Raw genomic sequence first — 13,627 nt, forward strand, 5'->3', positions numbered from 1 at the left:
CTGTCGAAATGATGCTCAGCCCCAGGAACCTTCCTCCACGCAGGGGACCACAGAGAATCCTCTCGCTGGCCAGCGTTACAGCCACACGGACAGCCTGGCTTTGGTCTCCAGAAGGCAAACTTGCCTGAAGTCCCCACGTTCCGCAAAACCAAGAGCGGGGTGAGCTGGACAAGGGCTCCACGGGCCCCAAGGTAAATTCTTGAGCGAATCCGGCACTGCCACAAATCAAACACCCTTTGGTGCTGAGACCAAGTCAGGGCCATCCCTGGATGTTTCTATAACCCGTTCCTGCGCTGATTGCTCCCTCCGCCCTCCCCACCTGCAGCAGGCGCCTGCACAGCTCCAGGCTTCGCCTTGCTTTGCTAAGCATGTCCGGAGCGTGACTCATGAAATGGTTTGGTGCAAAGGGTCAGGCTTCCTCCGCGCTGTTTGCCGACGGCACCGCTGCCGGGAGGCGACACCGGGCAGGGGACCGCACCGCGGGCTGCCCCGGAGCCGCCAGGCTTCGCAACGAGCACCCCACTTACAGGACCCGTCCTCCATGCCGGTGTCTGCTCCCGCTCCGGCACGTCGTCCCTGATGCACGCCAGCTGAGCTGATTTCAGGGGAGCGGCGCTGATTTTAGGGGAGCAGTGCTGATTTCAGGGGAACACTGCTGATTTTAGGGGAGCGGCGCTGATTTTAGGGGAGCACTGCTGATTTTAGGGGAGCGGCGCTGATTTTAGAGGAGTGGCGCTGATTTTAGGGGAGCACTGCTGATTTCAGGGGAGCGGCGCTGATTTTAGGGGAGCACTGCTGGTTTTAGGGGAGCGGCGCTGATTTTAGGGGAGCACTGCTGATTTTAGGGGAGCGGCGCTGATTTTAGAGGAGCGGCGCTGATTTTAGGGGAGCGGCGCTGATTTTAGGGGAGCACTGCTGGTTTTAGGGGAGCACTGCTGGTTTCAGGGGAGCACTGCTGATTTCAGGGATTTGCACCGGGTAACGGCGGCAGCGGGGCAGTGCCAAGGCTCGCCCGGGCTGGGAGCAAGGTGACACAGGACGGTGACGCGGAGGGGTCAGGCGTGGGATGGCTCTGGGGGGCAGGAGGTGCAGCGCTGGACGCTGCAGGACTGGCAGGAGAGGGGCTTGGGAACAGAATTCTCCTCTTACACAGGGTCAGCCTGACTGATTAACAGCCCTGCTGGTTCCAGTGGCACCCTTACTGGTCTGCACTGGTTTGAGAGCAGAAGCCAGCCCAGAGCACGCAGCCAGGACCGTGCGGGTGCTCTGCTCAGCCACGGACACCGGGGACCCTCCAGCCTGGTGCTCTCCTGCCATTGCAAGCCCCTCGCCCACGCACATCCCCGTCTCCAGCGGGACGTTGTGACCCCCCTGCGACTCGCGCCCAGCGCTGCCCCGGCCCGACCCCAGGTCACTGCTGCAGACGGGGTGCCCCTGCCCCAGGGGCGATGCCCAGGCCACCGGGACAGGGATGCTCAGGCCAGTCCCTCCCACACTATGGACCTCAAACCCGCTTTGGGAGGCTAACAGCGAGCAAAGAGCGTACCCCTGGGGCGCGGGGGTCCTTCCCACCTCTCGCAGCCATTCCCCACCCCACGCTGGGAGCAAGCCCGAGCCGCGGGGACCCTCACGCCCCTGCTCTGCCGCCGCTTTCCCACCTCCCCTCGGCCAAGCTCCCCGCGCTGGGGCACTGCCGTGGGGTCCAGCCGCAGGAACCCCTCCAGGCCGGCGGTGCGGGGCCAGGCAGCGAGAGGCAGGCGACATCTCCAGACCCGAGCGCGAGCAAGCGGCGCAAGCACAGCCCCGTGCCCCTTCCCAGCTCCCGGGATAAGGAACAAGGCAGCAAGCAGCTGGCTCCGGCGATGCCAGGCGATCCCCGGCCCCCCAGCACAGCGGGAGCGCTGGCGGCTGCGGGGCTGGTCTCACCCCACCTCCTGCGCTTCGGCCCCCGGCGTTTTCCCCTCCTTCGGGTTTTGGTCCCTTTCCCCACAGCAAAACCCAGCGACCACCGGCGTCTCCATGCCCACCCCCATCGCGCATCCCCGGCCAGGGCACGCAGCGGGAGGCGAGGGGCAGCCAACGCGTGGGGGCAAAAACGGGGAGGGTTACACCGAGGGGGGCAAGAGCGATAGGTGTGGCCGGGGGGGGGGGACCGGAGCCCTGCTGCCAGTCCGGGGGGGTCAAAATCCCCCTCAGCACCCCCGGGTTCAACCCAGAGGCACCGATCCCCCGTGCGTGCCGACAGCTCCGAGCCAGGCACCCAGCCCTGTGACAGGGGACACCGGTGCGACGAGCCCGCACCCCCGCCATCCCCCTCCGGGCTCCATCCCCGACCCCTCCCCGGCGCGGGACGTGCTCCGACCACCGCTCCCCCCCCGCACGGCCGCGGGAAAGCGGGGGACGAGGCGTTACCGGTACCTAAAGGGTCTGAGGGTGACGAGGCATCTTCTGACCATTATCTTCCCATCCGCGCTGACTGTGAGCATCGTTCGGAGTCGCGGGGGGAGCGGGGAGGGGGCGGCCCCCGCGCCCCCCCCCGCCACCCCCCCCCCCCAGGCAGCGAGTGGGGCTCAGCGGGCGGAGCGCGGGGCTCCGCGGGGGCGCATGGCGGGGCGCGGAGCGGGAACCTCCCCCCCCCCACCCCGCCCGCCGCCGGCCGAGCCCATCTCCGCGCCCTGCCCCGCACCGCCCCGCACGGTGCAGGAAGCCCCGCCCACCGCCGAAGCCCCGCCCCCCGCGCCCCGGCAGCCGCGCGCGCGCCGTGCCACCTAGCGGCAGAGCGGCCCCGCGGCGGGGGGGCTGTGCGGGGCGGGGCGGGGCGGGGTGGGGGGGGGTGTTGCGGGGGGGGGGGGGGGGGGGTGGCCGCATCCCCGGGCGGGTCACAGCCCCCCGGCCAGGTGACTGCGGGAGCGGGGGGTGGCCCTTGTTGGGGGGGGGGGTCAAAGCAGAACGGGGGGTGGAGGGCACTGACCCCTGGGGGACACCACCACTTACCGGCATCCAACCAGACTCAGCGCTGCTGATGCCAACCCTCGGAGCTCTGCCGTTCAGCCAGTTCTCAAGCCACCTCACCGACCACTCCTCCAGCCCACACTTCCTGAGCTTCCCTAGGAGGATGTTCTGGGAGACAGTGCCGAAAGCCTTGCTGAGGCCGAGGTAGACAACATCCACGCCTCTGCCCTCATCTGCCCAGCCGGTCACGCCATCATGGAAAGCTATCACATTGGTCAGGCATGATTTCCCCTTGGTTGATCCGTGTTGACTGCTCCAGATAATCTTCTTTTCCTCCACTTGCTTGATGGCGAAGGAGCTGCTCCATCACCTTTCCAGGGACGGAGGTGAGGCTGTAAAGGGCACGGGCTGGCAGCACACCCCAGGGCAGCTCTAGACAAGCCACAGGGACAGCATTTATGTCGGCTTTTGGTGAGCAATGCCCGAGCGCTGCTGGGGGTCCAAAGGCACCCCAGGACCCTCGGGAGAGTCCCCGCTCCAGCCTAGGACCCTTCTCCAATGCTTTCCAGTACCTGGGGCTCAGACTCCGCCCATGCGTCTTCCTGAGGCCTCCTCTCGATCCTCAAGCTACTGGGTCAAAAAAAAAGAAAAATAATGATCACAGAGGAGGAGAACCACAGCAAACCACCGAGTTGTAATGTGCTACAACAAGCTACTTTCTCCCCGCACACAATTGTGCCCTGAGATAAGAAATATAATTTGATTGCAGGAGCTGCGATGCCCAAATGCTTTGGGCGTAGGATCACTTGGTCACAGTAACTTCTCCGTCCCCCTCAAGCGACATTGCTGGGTACAGGGCGCCCTTCATCGATGTAAAACAACTTGGCTCCATCGCTGACTCAGCCTCACCCACTGCATTCGCGCCTCCGTCCGTCTCTGCAGCGACAAGGCGGAAAGGCTTCGAGCCTGGTACCGATCTCCCGCGCCAGCAAGCATCACCAGCCGCCCCGCCAGCGCTGCGATGTGCTGCCGCCGTGCCGGGGGCTCCCACGGGCACCGTACGGCCGCGACGCCCCTGCTCCACCCCTGCCGTGCTTCGAGCCTTGCTGCCTGCTCCCAGCCTTCCCGGGGGCAGGAAAACAGCCCTACGTTTGCTCGTACGTCAGCATTCAGAGAGGGCACCGGGCAAAGAGCAGGGAGGGGATGGCGGTGTCCTAAAGCCACCTTTGCGTCCCCATGCGCAGGACGCTCAGGAGCCAGGCGGGTCCCCAGGATTGCTGAAGGGGACCAAGAGAAACTGGGACGGGCCGTGGCTGATGGGACATCTCCAGGCGCAAGCAGCACGGATGGCCCTGCTGCTGCCAGGGCGCCGAAGCCGTGGGTGTTCAAGGCTCATCCGTTGGCTTCGAGCCCCCTGCAACTGCGGCCTCCAGAAGATGCCACGTTTCCCTTCAAAGCTTGAAAACCCCAAGCGCTGCTCAGCGAAAAGGAATCTGCGAGGGGGCAGCAGACACTGCCCCGGCGGGCATTTTACCCACCGCGAGGGTCCTGGGGTGTGTTCTCCGGTCCCCGGGGCTCTCTGCATGGCTGAGGTCTCTGGGAGGTGCACCGTAACCCCCGGCAGATGCTGATCTCTGCCCCCTGCTTCCCTGGGGCGGCAGCTGGGAGCCCAGCAGTGATGCGTGGCTGAAACGTCAGCGCCAGCAGCGTCCCCTGCGCCCGGACCGGGCAGGGGCAGAGGCCGGCTGCAGCCCGGCCGGGCTCTCCCAGCCTGGGGAGCAGGAGGAGCACTGCAACCCTTGCCGGGCTGCGGCTGCAGTCGCTGCGGAGCGCTGCAGCATGGGACACGCAGCCCCAGGGCTCGGGTACCTGCCGGAGGGGCACAGCCAGGTCAGGTGTGCAACGTGGGACGCTCCGGCTGCCGTCAGCACAGGGCAGCGTCAGCACAGCCTCCCGTGGGGAATTTGGGAAGCTCCTGCCCTTGCAAGCCCGTCAGCACAGCGCATCCCTCGCTTCCATTAGCTGCTAATTCACTTACAGCAGAGGAAAATAATAGTGGTGAGGATCACTCCTCGGCTCCCAGTAGGATTATGTGTTCTGAGAGCAGAAAGGAAGCTGAATTTCACTTTCTCTTCTTGGAGAAAGAAATGAGTGCATTTTTCTTACTGTGTTAATTAAAACCAGTGATGACCCTGGCTTCACCAAGAAGAAAACGCAAAACGCAGAAGGAAAGCTTGAACTGGCTCCATCGGTCAGAAAGGTTTCCTGAGTGCCCTGCTGAAAAGGGAGATGCCCAGAGGAAACAAGAGCAGCAATTAAAAATTAAAGAGCGAGGCAGAGCGGTACAGCAGATTACCGAGGTGTGTTCGTCTCGCCGCAGTGCGTTAATGGGGCTGCGCTTCCCCGGGGGCAGCTCCCGACCCCGCGGGGAGCAGAGACACCCGCAGGCGTGGCAGCAGTGGGCAGCTCTGCCCAGCTCAGGTCCAGGCACGGACGGGGAAACAGAGAAGGGACCAAGCCTGGGGAAATGGGAGCAGCAGGGCAGGGTGGGAGACGCTGAGCCACGGCTCCCGAAGGGAAGAGAGCATCCTCCCTTTGGGCGAGGTGGGTTGAGGCTAAACCCCCCGCCAGCCCGCGACGGGAAGGGGACAAGGCAGCACGTTCCGGGTTGGATCCCGACACCCCGACACAGTCAGACCCGAGGGCTGGATCTGTCCCTTTGCGGGCAGACTTCTCAGCGCTGCCGGTTCGGGTTGGCCCACGCCCCTGCCTTGCGGTCCCCCGCGGCAGAGCAGCGTTGCCCAGCCCGGCGCGGTCCCAGGAGGACGCTCCGTTGCTCCGCCGTCGAGTTAGCGTCGACAGGACAGCGTGCAGGGGAGGCTGCAAGAAAAGTCGGCTGGAGGAGCCTCCTGGGCAAGTGCCGCCTCCCCAGCTGGGTTACCCAGCGGCCACCAGTTCCCCCAGCCACCCCCCTGAGGGTTTCATCTCCCCTGTGGCCCCCGGGCTCAGCCAAGCGAGCTCGTTGACGTGGTGGCATCAACACGCGCGGTCTGGAGAAGTGTTTGAGCTCGGGAGAGAAGGAGGATGCAACGCGGTGCGCCACGGGGCTGGGAAGAAGGGAGAGCTCACAACCCGCCGTGAGAGCCTCCCGCACACACACGGACTTACGCGGGGGCCCAGGGCTCGTGTCGACAGCCCGAAGGGAGCCTGGGCAGCACCCTCACACCTCCGGCAACGCATCTGGGGGGAGGAGTGTGGGCAGCAGGTCGAGGGAGGTTCTCCTGCCCCTCTGCTCTGCCCTGGGGAGGTCCCATCTGCAGTGCTGTGTCCAGTGCTGGGCTCCCCAGTTCAAGAAAGATGAGGAGCTGCTGGAGAGAGCCCAGCGGAGGGCTACGAGGATGAGGAGGGGACTGGAGCATCTCTGCTACGAGGAGAGGCTGAGGGAGCTGGGCTTGTTCAGCCTGGAGAAGAGAAGGCTGAGAGGGGACCTTAGAAATGCCTCTAAATATCTGCAGGGTGGGGGTCAGGAGGACGGGGCCAGACTCTTTCCAGTGGTGCCCAGCGACAGGACAAGGGGCAACGGGCACAAACTGGAGCAGAGGAAGCTCCAGCTGAACCCGAGGAAGAACTTCTTCCCTCTGAGGGTGCCGGAGCCCTGGCCCAGGCTGCCCAGGGAGGCTGTGGAGTCTCCTTCTCTGGAGATATTCCAGCCCCGCCTGGCCGCGGTGCTGTGCAGCCTGCTCTGGGTGACCCTGCTTGGGCAGGGGGTTGGGCTGGGTGACCCACAGAGGGCCCTGCCAACCCCCAACATTCTGTGATTCTCTGATTCTGTGATTCTGTGCCAGAGCCCAGCGTCACCACGGTTAGCAGGGGGCTGCTGGGAGGTTTGCATTCTCCAAATCAAGAGGGACAAGGAATGTCGAGCTTCAGCTGTAATTAAAGAAAATAAAATCAAGGGTTAGGAGAGCAGGAACTCTCCAGCCTTTTAATTACTGTGGGAGAGTCGCCGCTGCCGAACGGCGCTCGCAACCCTTCCTGCTGGGTTTGTAAGGAATTTGCTGCCTCTGCCCACGCGCACTGCGTCCCCGAGCCCGGCAGCCACAGTCCCAGCACCCAAAGAGCCCCCTCGCCCCATCCCTTGCATCCCATCAGAGGGGAGAGAAGTGCCAGCGTCTCGGCTGAAGCAGCCCCTGAGCTCCCCCCGAACGCGGCCGTACCCCAGGCAAAGCGCTTCTCCTGCCATCACGCAAGCGTGGCTCCGCAGCCGGGCAGCGAGCGCATCGCTCCGTGATGGGAGCCAGACATCTTCATTCCACATCTCGCAAACCCACCCCGCTCCCTCGCTGTCCCTCAGCTGACAAAGCCCTGGCTCCCCACCGGCGCTGCCGCGTCCCGAGGGCTGGGGGATGCAGCGCTGGGGTGCCCCACGCCAGCTCCCATTCCCCTCTCCCTGGCTGTCCCCAGGGAGGGAGCCGGGGAGGGTACAGAGCCCGCACCGCGCTCAGCAGGGAGGTGACACAGCCCCGCAGGCAGCCAGGGCTCCACAGGCTGCTGGGCTGCTTATTAACGAGCGTCCATCACCCACGAGCAGAGCATCCACGCGTGGCATCTCCACAGCGCCGGCCCCAGCGTCCCCTTCCACTTGTCTGACGTTTCTCCCAGGTAACGGGGAAAAGGGCTCGGCCGTTGCCGCTGCTGGCCCCGGGGGCTGGCAGGAGGAGATGGAGGAGGTGATGGTCCAACCGCGCCGGATCGGGTGGGAATGGCAGTGCTGCGCTCTGGTGAGGAGCTGAGCCTCGTCTCACTGCGAGAGCTGCATTCGGGGGGTGCTTGGGGTGCCTGTGTGCTGGGGACCAGGCACGGCAGGAGCAGACCCCAACCAGGGTCCCCCACTGTCCCGGGACACTGTTTCGGGCAGAGCTGCTGGAGGGGGACAGCAGGAGAGCCCAGCACAGGCTGCAGCTCCCTGGGGTGCCCTCACTGCAGTGAGGACATTGGGACCCTCCAGCTGGGTCTGGGGGTCCCGACCTCCTGCGGAGCTTCCCTTCCAGTCACCCCTCCAGTAACCAGGGGGATGGAGCCCCTGCCATGCTCTGGACGCTGCCTGGGCCCGTCCCTCGCGGGGCTCGGCCAAGCTGCTGCACCCCAACATCCCCAAAGCACCCCAAGCACCGCGGTGGGACCGCAGCGAGCCCAGCAGCCTGGTGCTGACGGAGGCACGCACGGGCGTTGGGCACAGGCAGCTGCAGTCACCGAGCCTCTCGCTTGGCACACAGCACCCGGCAGACCCTGGGAGCCACCAGCACCTTCCTCACCCTCCCAGCCCCGTCCGGAGAGCGGGGCCAGCTCCAGGCGTGGGGCAGAGCCCCGCAGATCGCCCGAGCAGCTGGGGCTGAGGAGGAGGAGGAGGCTCCAACCCGCAGCCCTCTCCAGCCAGCACAGGGGATGCTCAAGGGGATTTTTTGGGTGCCGCCAGCCCTAGCTACGCCGAAGGCTGCTGTGTCAGGGGCCATCCTGCTGCCTCCATTGTTCAGAGAGAGTGGGAAAAAGCTCATTTTGCAGACCCAGCTCTGCCCAAAGACCTCAGAAATCACCCAGGCAATCATATATTGTCCTGACTTACTCAAATTCACAAAGCCACAATCGGAGAGCCCCCAGCTATGGGCTGAGATCATGCAATTAGACCACGGAAAAATGAACCTCTGAAACCCTCAGACACTGAAGCCTGATAGGCCGTATGAAGAAAAATGTTCACTTTTCATATACAATGAGTGGAAATCATTTTAGATTTTTATTATTATTATTTTGGAAGGGAAATAAGCATATTTCAATCCAGTCAAGAGTGAAATTGAGTTTAACAACAAAGCAATTTCTATTAGTGGAGGCCCAGGGAAGAAAAAAATAGAGATGAATAGAAAACTCGGAGAGAAATGTGTCAGACAATGGTGGAATTAGGAATTAAAGGCGACTTTGCTTTACTGCTGATAATATAAGCACATAATTATCCACCTCGTCACTAATGTGCTCCCTTTCCATATAAACACCGTAAAATCACAACAGCAGAAAAGACTGGGATTTAATTCTGCCCCTCTCCCAGGAGGGCAGGGAATGGGGTGCTGCTCTTCGCCCACCCCGTCGGGGCTGCTCCACCTCCTCCCGGAGAGCGCCCGGAGCAGCACCCAGCTCTGCGCGCCCGCAGCAGGACAGCGGGGTGGCTGTCACCCTGCAGAACGTCTGGGGCTGCCCTGCACGAGACCCAGCCTCCGGGCGTACCCGGGTGGGCACGGGGTGCCCTCCACGCCGGGCTGCCCCTGCCCACCCTTCGGCAGCAGCCTGGCACGGTTTGCGTTTCCCAAGGGCAACCGCCGTTGGGAAAGGATCTCTGATGCCCCGAGACGTCTCCCGGCGTGCCTCCCCGCCTGCCCTGCCGCCCAGGGCACCCGCCCGCGCTTCCCACCAGGGACACGAGCCGCGGGAGCCCTCTGCCCCCGCTCCCAGCCCCAGCCATCTCCTTGGTGAGTAATAACCTATAATTTCAGAATCACAGGGTCACAGAATGTTGGGGGTTGGCAGGGCCCTCTGTGGGTCACCCAGCCCAACCCCCTGCCCAAGCAGGGTCACCCAGAGCAGGGGGCACAGCACCGCGGCCAGGCGGGGCTGGAATATCTCCAGAGAAGGAGACTCCACAGCCTCCCTGGGCAGCCTGGGCCAGGGCTCCATCACCCTCAGAGGGAAGAAGTTCTTCCTCGGGTTCAGCTGGAGCTTCCTCTGCTTCAGTTTGTGCCCGTTGCCCCTTGTCCTGTCGCTGGGCACCACTGGAAAGAGTCTGGCCCCGTCCTCCTGACACCCACCCTGCAGATATTTATCAGCATTTCTGAGGTCCCCTCTCAGCCTTCTCTTCTCCAGGCTGAACAAGCCCAGCTCCCTCAGCCTCTCCTCGTAGCAGAGCTGCTCCAGTCCCCTCCTCATCCTTGTAGCCCTCCGCTGGGCTCTCTCCAGTAGCTCCTCATCTTCCTTGAACTGGGGAGCCCAGCACTGGACACAGCACTGCAGATGGGGCCTCCCCAGGGCAGAGCAGAGGGGCAGGAGAACCTCCCTCGCCCTGCTGCCCACACTCCTCCTCATGCACCCCAGGATCCCATTGGCCTTCTTGGAACCCAGCGCACGCTGCTGGCTCATGGTCACCCTGTCGTCCCCCAGCACTCCCTAATTAGCTGCTTCATTTGCTGTGCCTCGGTGTCTGGGGTGCTTTCAGGGTGGCCTCCTGCCCCCTCACCCCAGAGGGGCCAACGGAGAAGAGAGAAAGGTCCGGGCTGGATCTGGCTGTCATGGGTGGAGGCTGCGAGCGCAGAGGACCCTCCGGCTCCCACCGCCCGCTGCTGCGGGGTCCAAAGTGGTGGGTGCTCAGCAGGGCCAGATGCACCGGGCAATGGGTGGGCGGCATCCCCGCTTGGCAGATATCTTTTCCCATCGCACTCTTTGTCACCTTCTCTGTTCGCCACACTCGCTTTTGGGGACAGGCAGTATCCAGCTCTCGTGTGTCCCCTGTGTGTCCCCCACCACCCCTGAGCAGGGAGCGACCCAAGGGTCTCAGTGTCACTGTGGGTTCTCTCCACCAACACCAAGATGTCATTACTCCTCGTCTTGAAACATCTCCATTCCCCAAGGATCTAAGTCGTTGGGTTAAAAATTGAAAGTTTGAATAGGCGAAAGTATCAAAGCTTAAAGCAATTACACTGTCCTAAAGCTTTATTGGCTTTAAAGATTAACTTCTCATCTCCAGCAAGGCAGCTCCACTTGTTTCTCCTCAGCAGGATTCACAATTTGAATATGGAGACAAAGGAATATTGATCACGCCATATATTGCTAAATGGATTTTTTTGCACTGTTTTCTTTCATTTTTCTTTCTTTCTATTGTTCTTCTCCTATAGATGAACCAGTGAGGGTGAACTGCTGCAGGAGCTGGAGGTGGGGTCACCAGGCGCTCCGTCACGGAGGCGGAGAGGAACGCCGAGCTCAGTTTCCAGCGAGTCCTGTTCACTTTGAAGTCAACCAGGTGGCTCCTGAGGACCCTGGCTGAGAGGAGGCGGACGGAGGCAGTCGGGGGAGAAGCAGCTGAGTAAAAGAGCCGTAAAAGCGCGGTGCAATTCCCTAAAACGCTGCTGATCCATCAGCTAAGAGGGTCTGTGAAGGGAGCCAGCATCCCCACACCCGACTGCATGGCAGCCCTCCACCCCCACCCTGGCAGAGCCTGGCTGGGGCGCGCGGCCGAAGCCGCCCCGGCCGCAGGACCCCGATGCGGTGGGATGGCTGTGACGCGGCACACGGCGGGTTTCCCCTGGGGGCAGCTCCAGATGTGTCCCCCGGGACGAGGGCCCACCAGCCCCGGAGCACGCTTGTCCCGGTCCCGGGGGGATTCTCCTTGCCTCGGGCTCAGGACCCCCCCCCAGCACGATGGGGGTCCAGAAAGGGACAGCACGAGGAGCTGGCGGTGGCATTGGCGTGACTGCGCGGGCCCTTGGCAGGGATGGAGAGCCCACCGAGGACGGGCGGCTCCTCTGGGCAGGATGGCTTGGGGCTTTTCCCTCACGTTCCCTTACACACGAGGGCAGAGCTGGCAGGGCGTGGGCTCCCCTCTTCGCCCTCACCAACGCTGTCTCAGAGCCCGTCTCTTCCGAACTGCCAGAACCAAGAGGAGAAAATCAGAATCAGCAAACTGAGGAGCACCTGGAGCTGTGCTTGGCATTCCTGAGGATGGGTAAATCTCCTCCAACGCCGGTAAAGAGCCAGGCTTCGCTCCTCGCTCGGAGGAGGGAGCGTTCCCCCTCCAAACACCTGCAGTAAGACACTTGCAATTACTGCTTTGTCTCCTGGAAGCTCGTAAATAATTCAAACAAACCCCCTTTTTTACTTTTGTTTTTCATTTTAATTAATCCACATAGAGTTTTGTCCTCCAAACACAATCACAGCCGCACAGGAACAGCAGGTAGAGAATCTCGTTACCCAGTTACCAGCCCAGTCCGACAGCCGTTATTAACCGAGACTTCGCCGCGTGAGGGATCAACGCGGCCCGGCGGCGAGGGGGAAGGGAAAGGCTGCTCCTGGAGGGCACTGCCTCGTCCCCGGGAGGTCGTCGGAGGTGCTGGGGGGTTGCCACGCTTCAGGGACAGCCAGCACCTCGCCTCCCGCAGCGCCCGGTTGCTTGGCCCTGCGGCCAAGTGCCACCGTCCCTGCCTGTGCACGTGGCCCGGGAGAGGCTGCGGGGTCCCCAGCGAGGCGAGGAGATGCTGGGCGCTGCCTCACGGCACGCAGGTCCTCGCACAGACTCTTGCCCAGCCACTGGCAGGAGGCAGAGTCCAAACACACGTCCTCACGGTGCTGCGTTAGTCCTTCCTTTCTGGCTACACCAGTTACACCAGTAGCAGCCGCATTGCTCTCGCCTGGGAGTGGTGTTACGGAGATGCAGACACCCAGGCGCTCCCAGTACGTGCACTGGGAGGAGAGAGCGGGACCGTGTCCCCCCCACTGCGGGCGAGACCCTGTGCCCAGCTGCTTTTGGGTGTTCTCCTCCTGCCCCTGTGCTTATCCCCACAAGCCCCTGTGCCCGTGGCTCTCCTGCCCTGACCACCCAGCTGTCCGTCCACCCATCCGTCTGTCCGTCCAACCCCAGCTGCTGGGTCCATTTTCTGGGTGACCCTGCAGGGTGGGGGTTTCCATAAGCCCCCAGAGAAAACACCTCCTCCTGGGAGCAGCCACCGCGCCGAGCAGCTCTCCCAGCCGGAGGCGTTCCCGGCGGGCAGCGCTGCGTGCAGGCAGGCGCCCGAGGGACGCCTTTCTCCCGAGGGATTCCGCACGCCCGCCATGCTCGTGTAACGGCTGCCAGAGACGGCCCGGGGCCCGAGCGCGGAGCAGCACCGGGCAGCCACACTCCCAGGGCACCAGCACGGGCTGGGCTTTACCCCTCCATCCCAGCATCCACCCCCCAGCACCTCCGGGGACCTGGAGCTGCTTGCAGAGGGCCAGGGCACGGCCATGGCTGGCTGGCAGCTCGGGCTCGGGCTCTCCTACGCGGCTGCTCTCCCCCCGGGCTGGGCGCGCCGGCTGCCGCGCTGCCTGGGCGCGACGGCTTCTCCGCCTTCACCAGCCGCACTCTGACGAACAGCAGCCCATCAACGAGCAGCTCTAATTAGAGGTGTTAATAGTGCTGGGAGCTGGGGGAAACCGCGTCGAGGCGGGAGGGAGAACAGTTTGCAATCTAAGAAGGGCGACGGGAGGAGCTGGGAGACCTGGGATGCTCAGGACCTTCGCTTTCCGCTGCACGCCCAGTGGGTGGGACAATCAAGCTCCAGGAGCCCACGTGAAATTGCCTGGGAAATATTCCCTGTGCTGATTATCTTGAATAATTTATGCAGGTGTTATCATGCATTCATATTTCATGGAAGTCTTGCAAAGCTGTGACTGTGGTTATTCATACCCATTTGCTACACTGGTCCACCAGCAGCCGGGGTGCAGGTGGGACCTCGGGGACCTTGGCTCCCCACAACCCCAGGGACGGGGTGCAGAGCAGCACAGAATCACAAAATCCCAGCATGGCAGGGGTTGGCAGGGCCCTCTGTGGGTCCCCCAGCCCAACCCCCTGCCCAAGCAGGGTCACCCAGAGCAGGGGGCACAGCAC

At 63.2% G+C, this 13,627-nt stretch overlaps 1 protein-coding gene across 2 annotated transcripts in view; it reads right to left on the bottom strand.

The window, feature by feature from the left end:
- Positions 1–2,642, bottom strand: part of MGAT5B (alpha-1,6-mannosylglycoprotein 6-beta-N-acetylglucosaminyltransferase B) — a 74,739-nt gene extending 72,097 nt beyond the window's left edge. For both annotated transcript variants that reach the window (XM_075440962.1, XM_075440961.1), the window contains exon 1: positions 2,419–2,642. Coding sequence is in view for 1 of the 2 variants with exons in the window: in XM_075440961.1 (XP_075297076.1) it covers positions 2,419–2,486 (68 nt within the window). In the remaining variant the exon portion in view is untranslated. The remainder of the gene's footprint in view (positions 1–2,418) is intronic.
- Positions 2,643–13,627: the final 10,985 nt, after the last annotated feature.

Source organism: Opisthocomus hoazin, chromosome 21, assembly GCF_030867145.1.
Source record: "Opisthocomus hoazin isolate bOpiHoa1 chromosome 21, bOpiHoa1.hap1, whole genome shotgun sequence".
In the NCBI taxonomy this organism is placed as follows: domain Eukaryota; kingdom Metazoa; phylum Chordata; class Aves; order Opisthocomiformes; family Opisthocomidae; genus Opisthocomus; species Opisthocomus hoazin.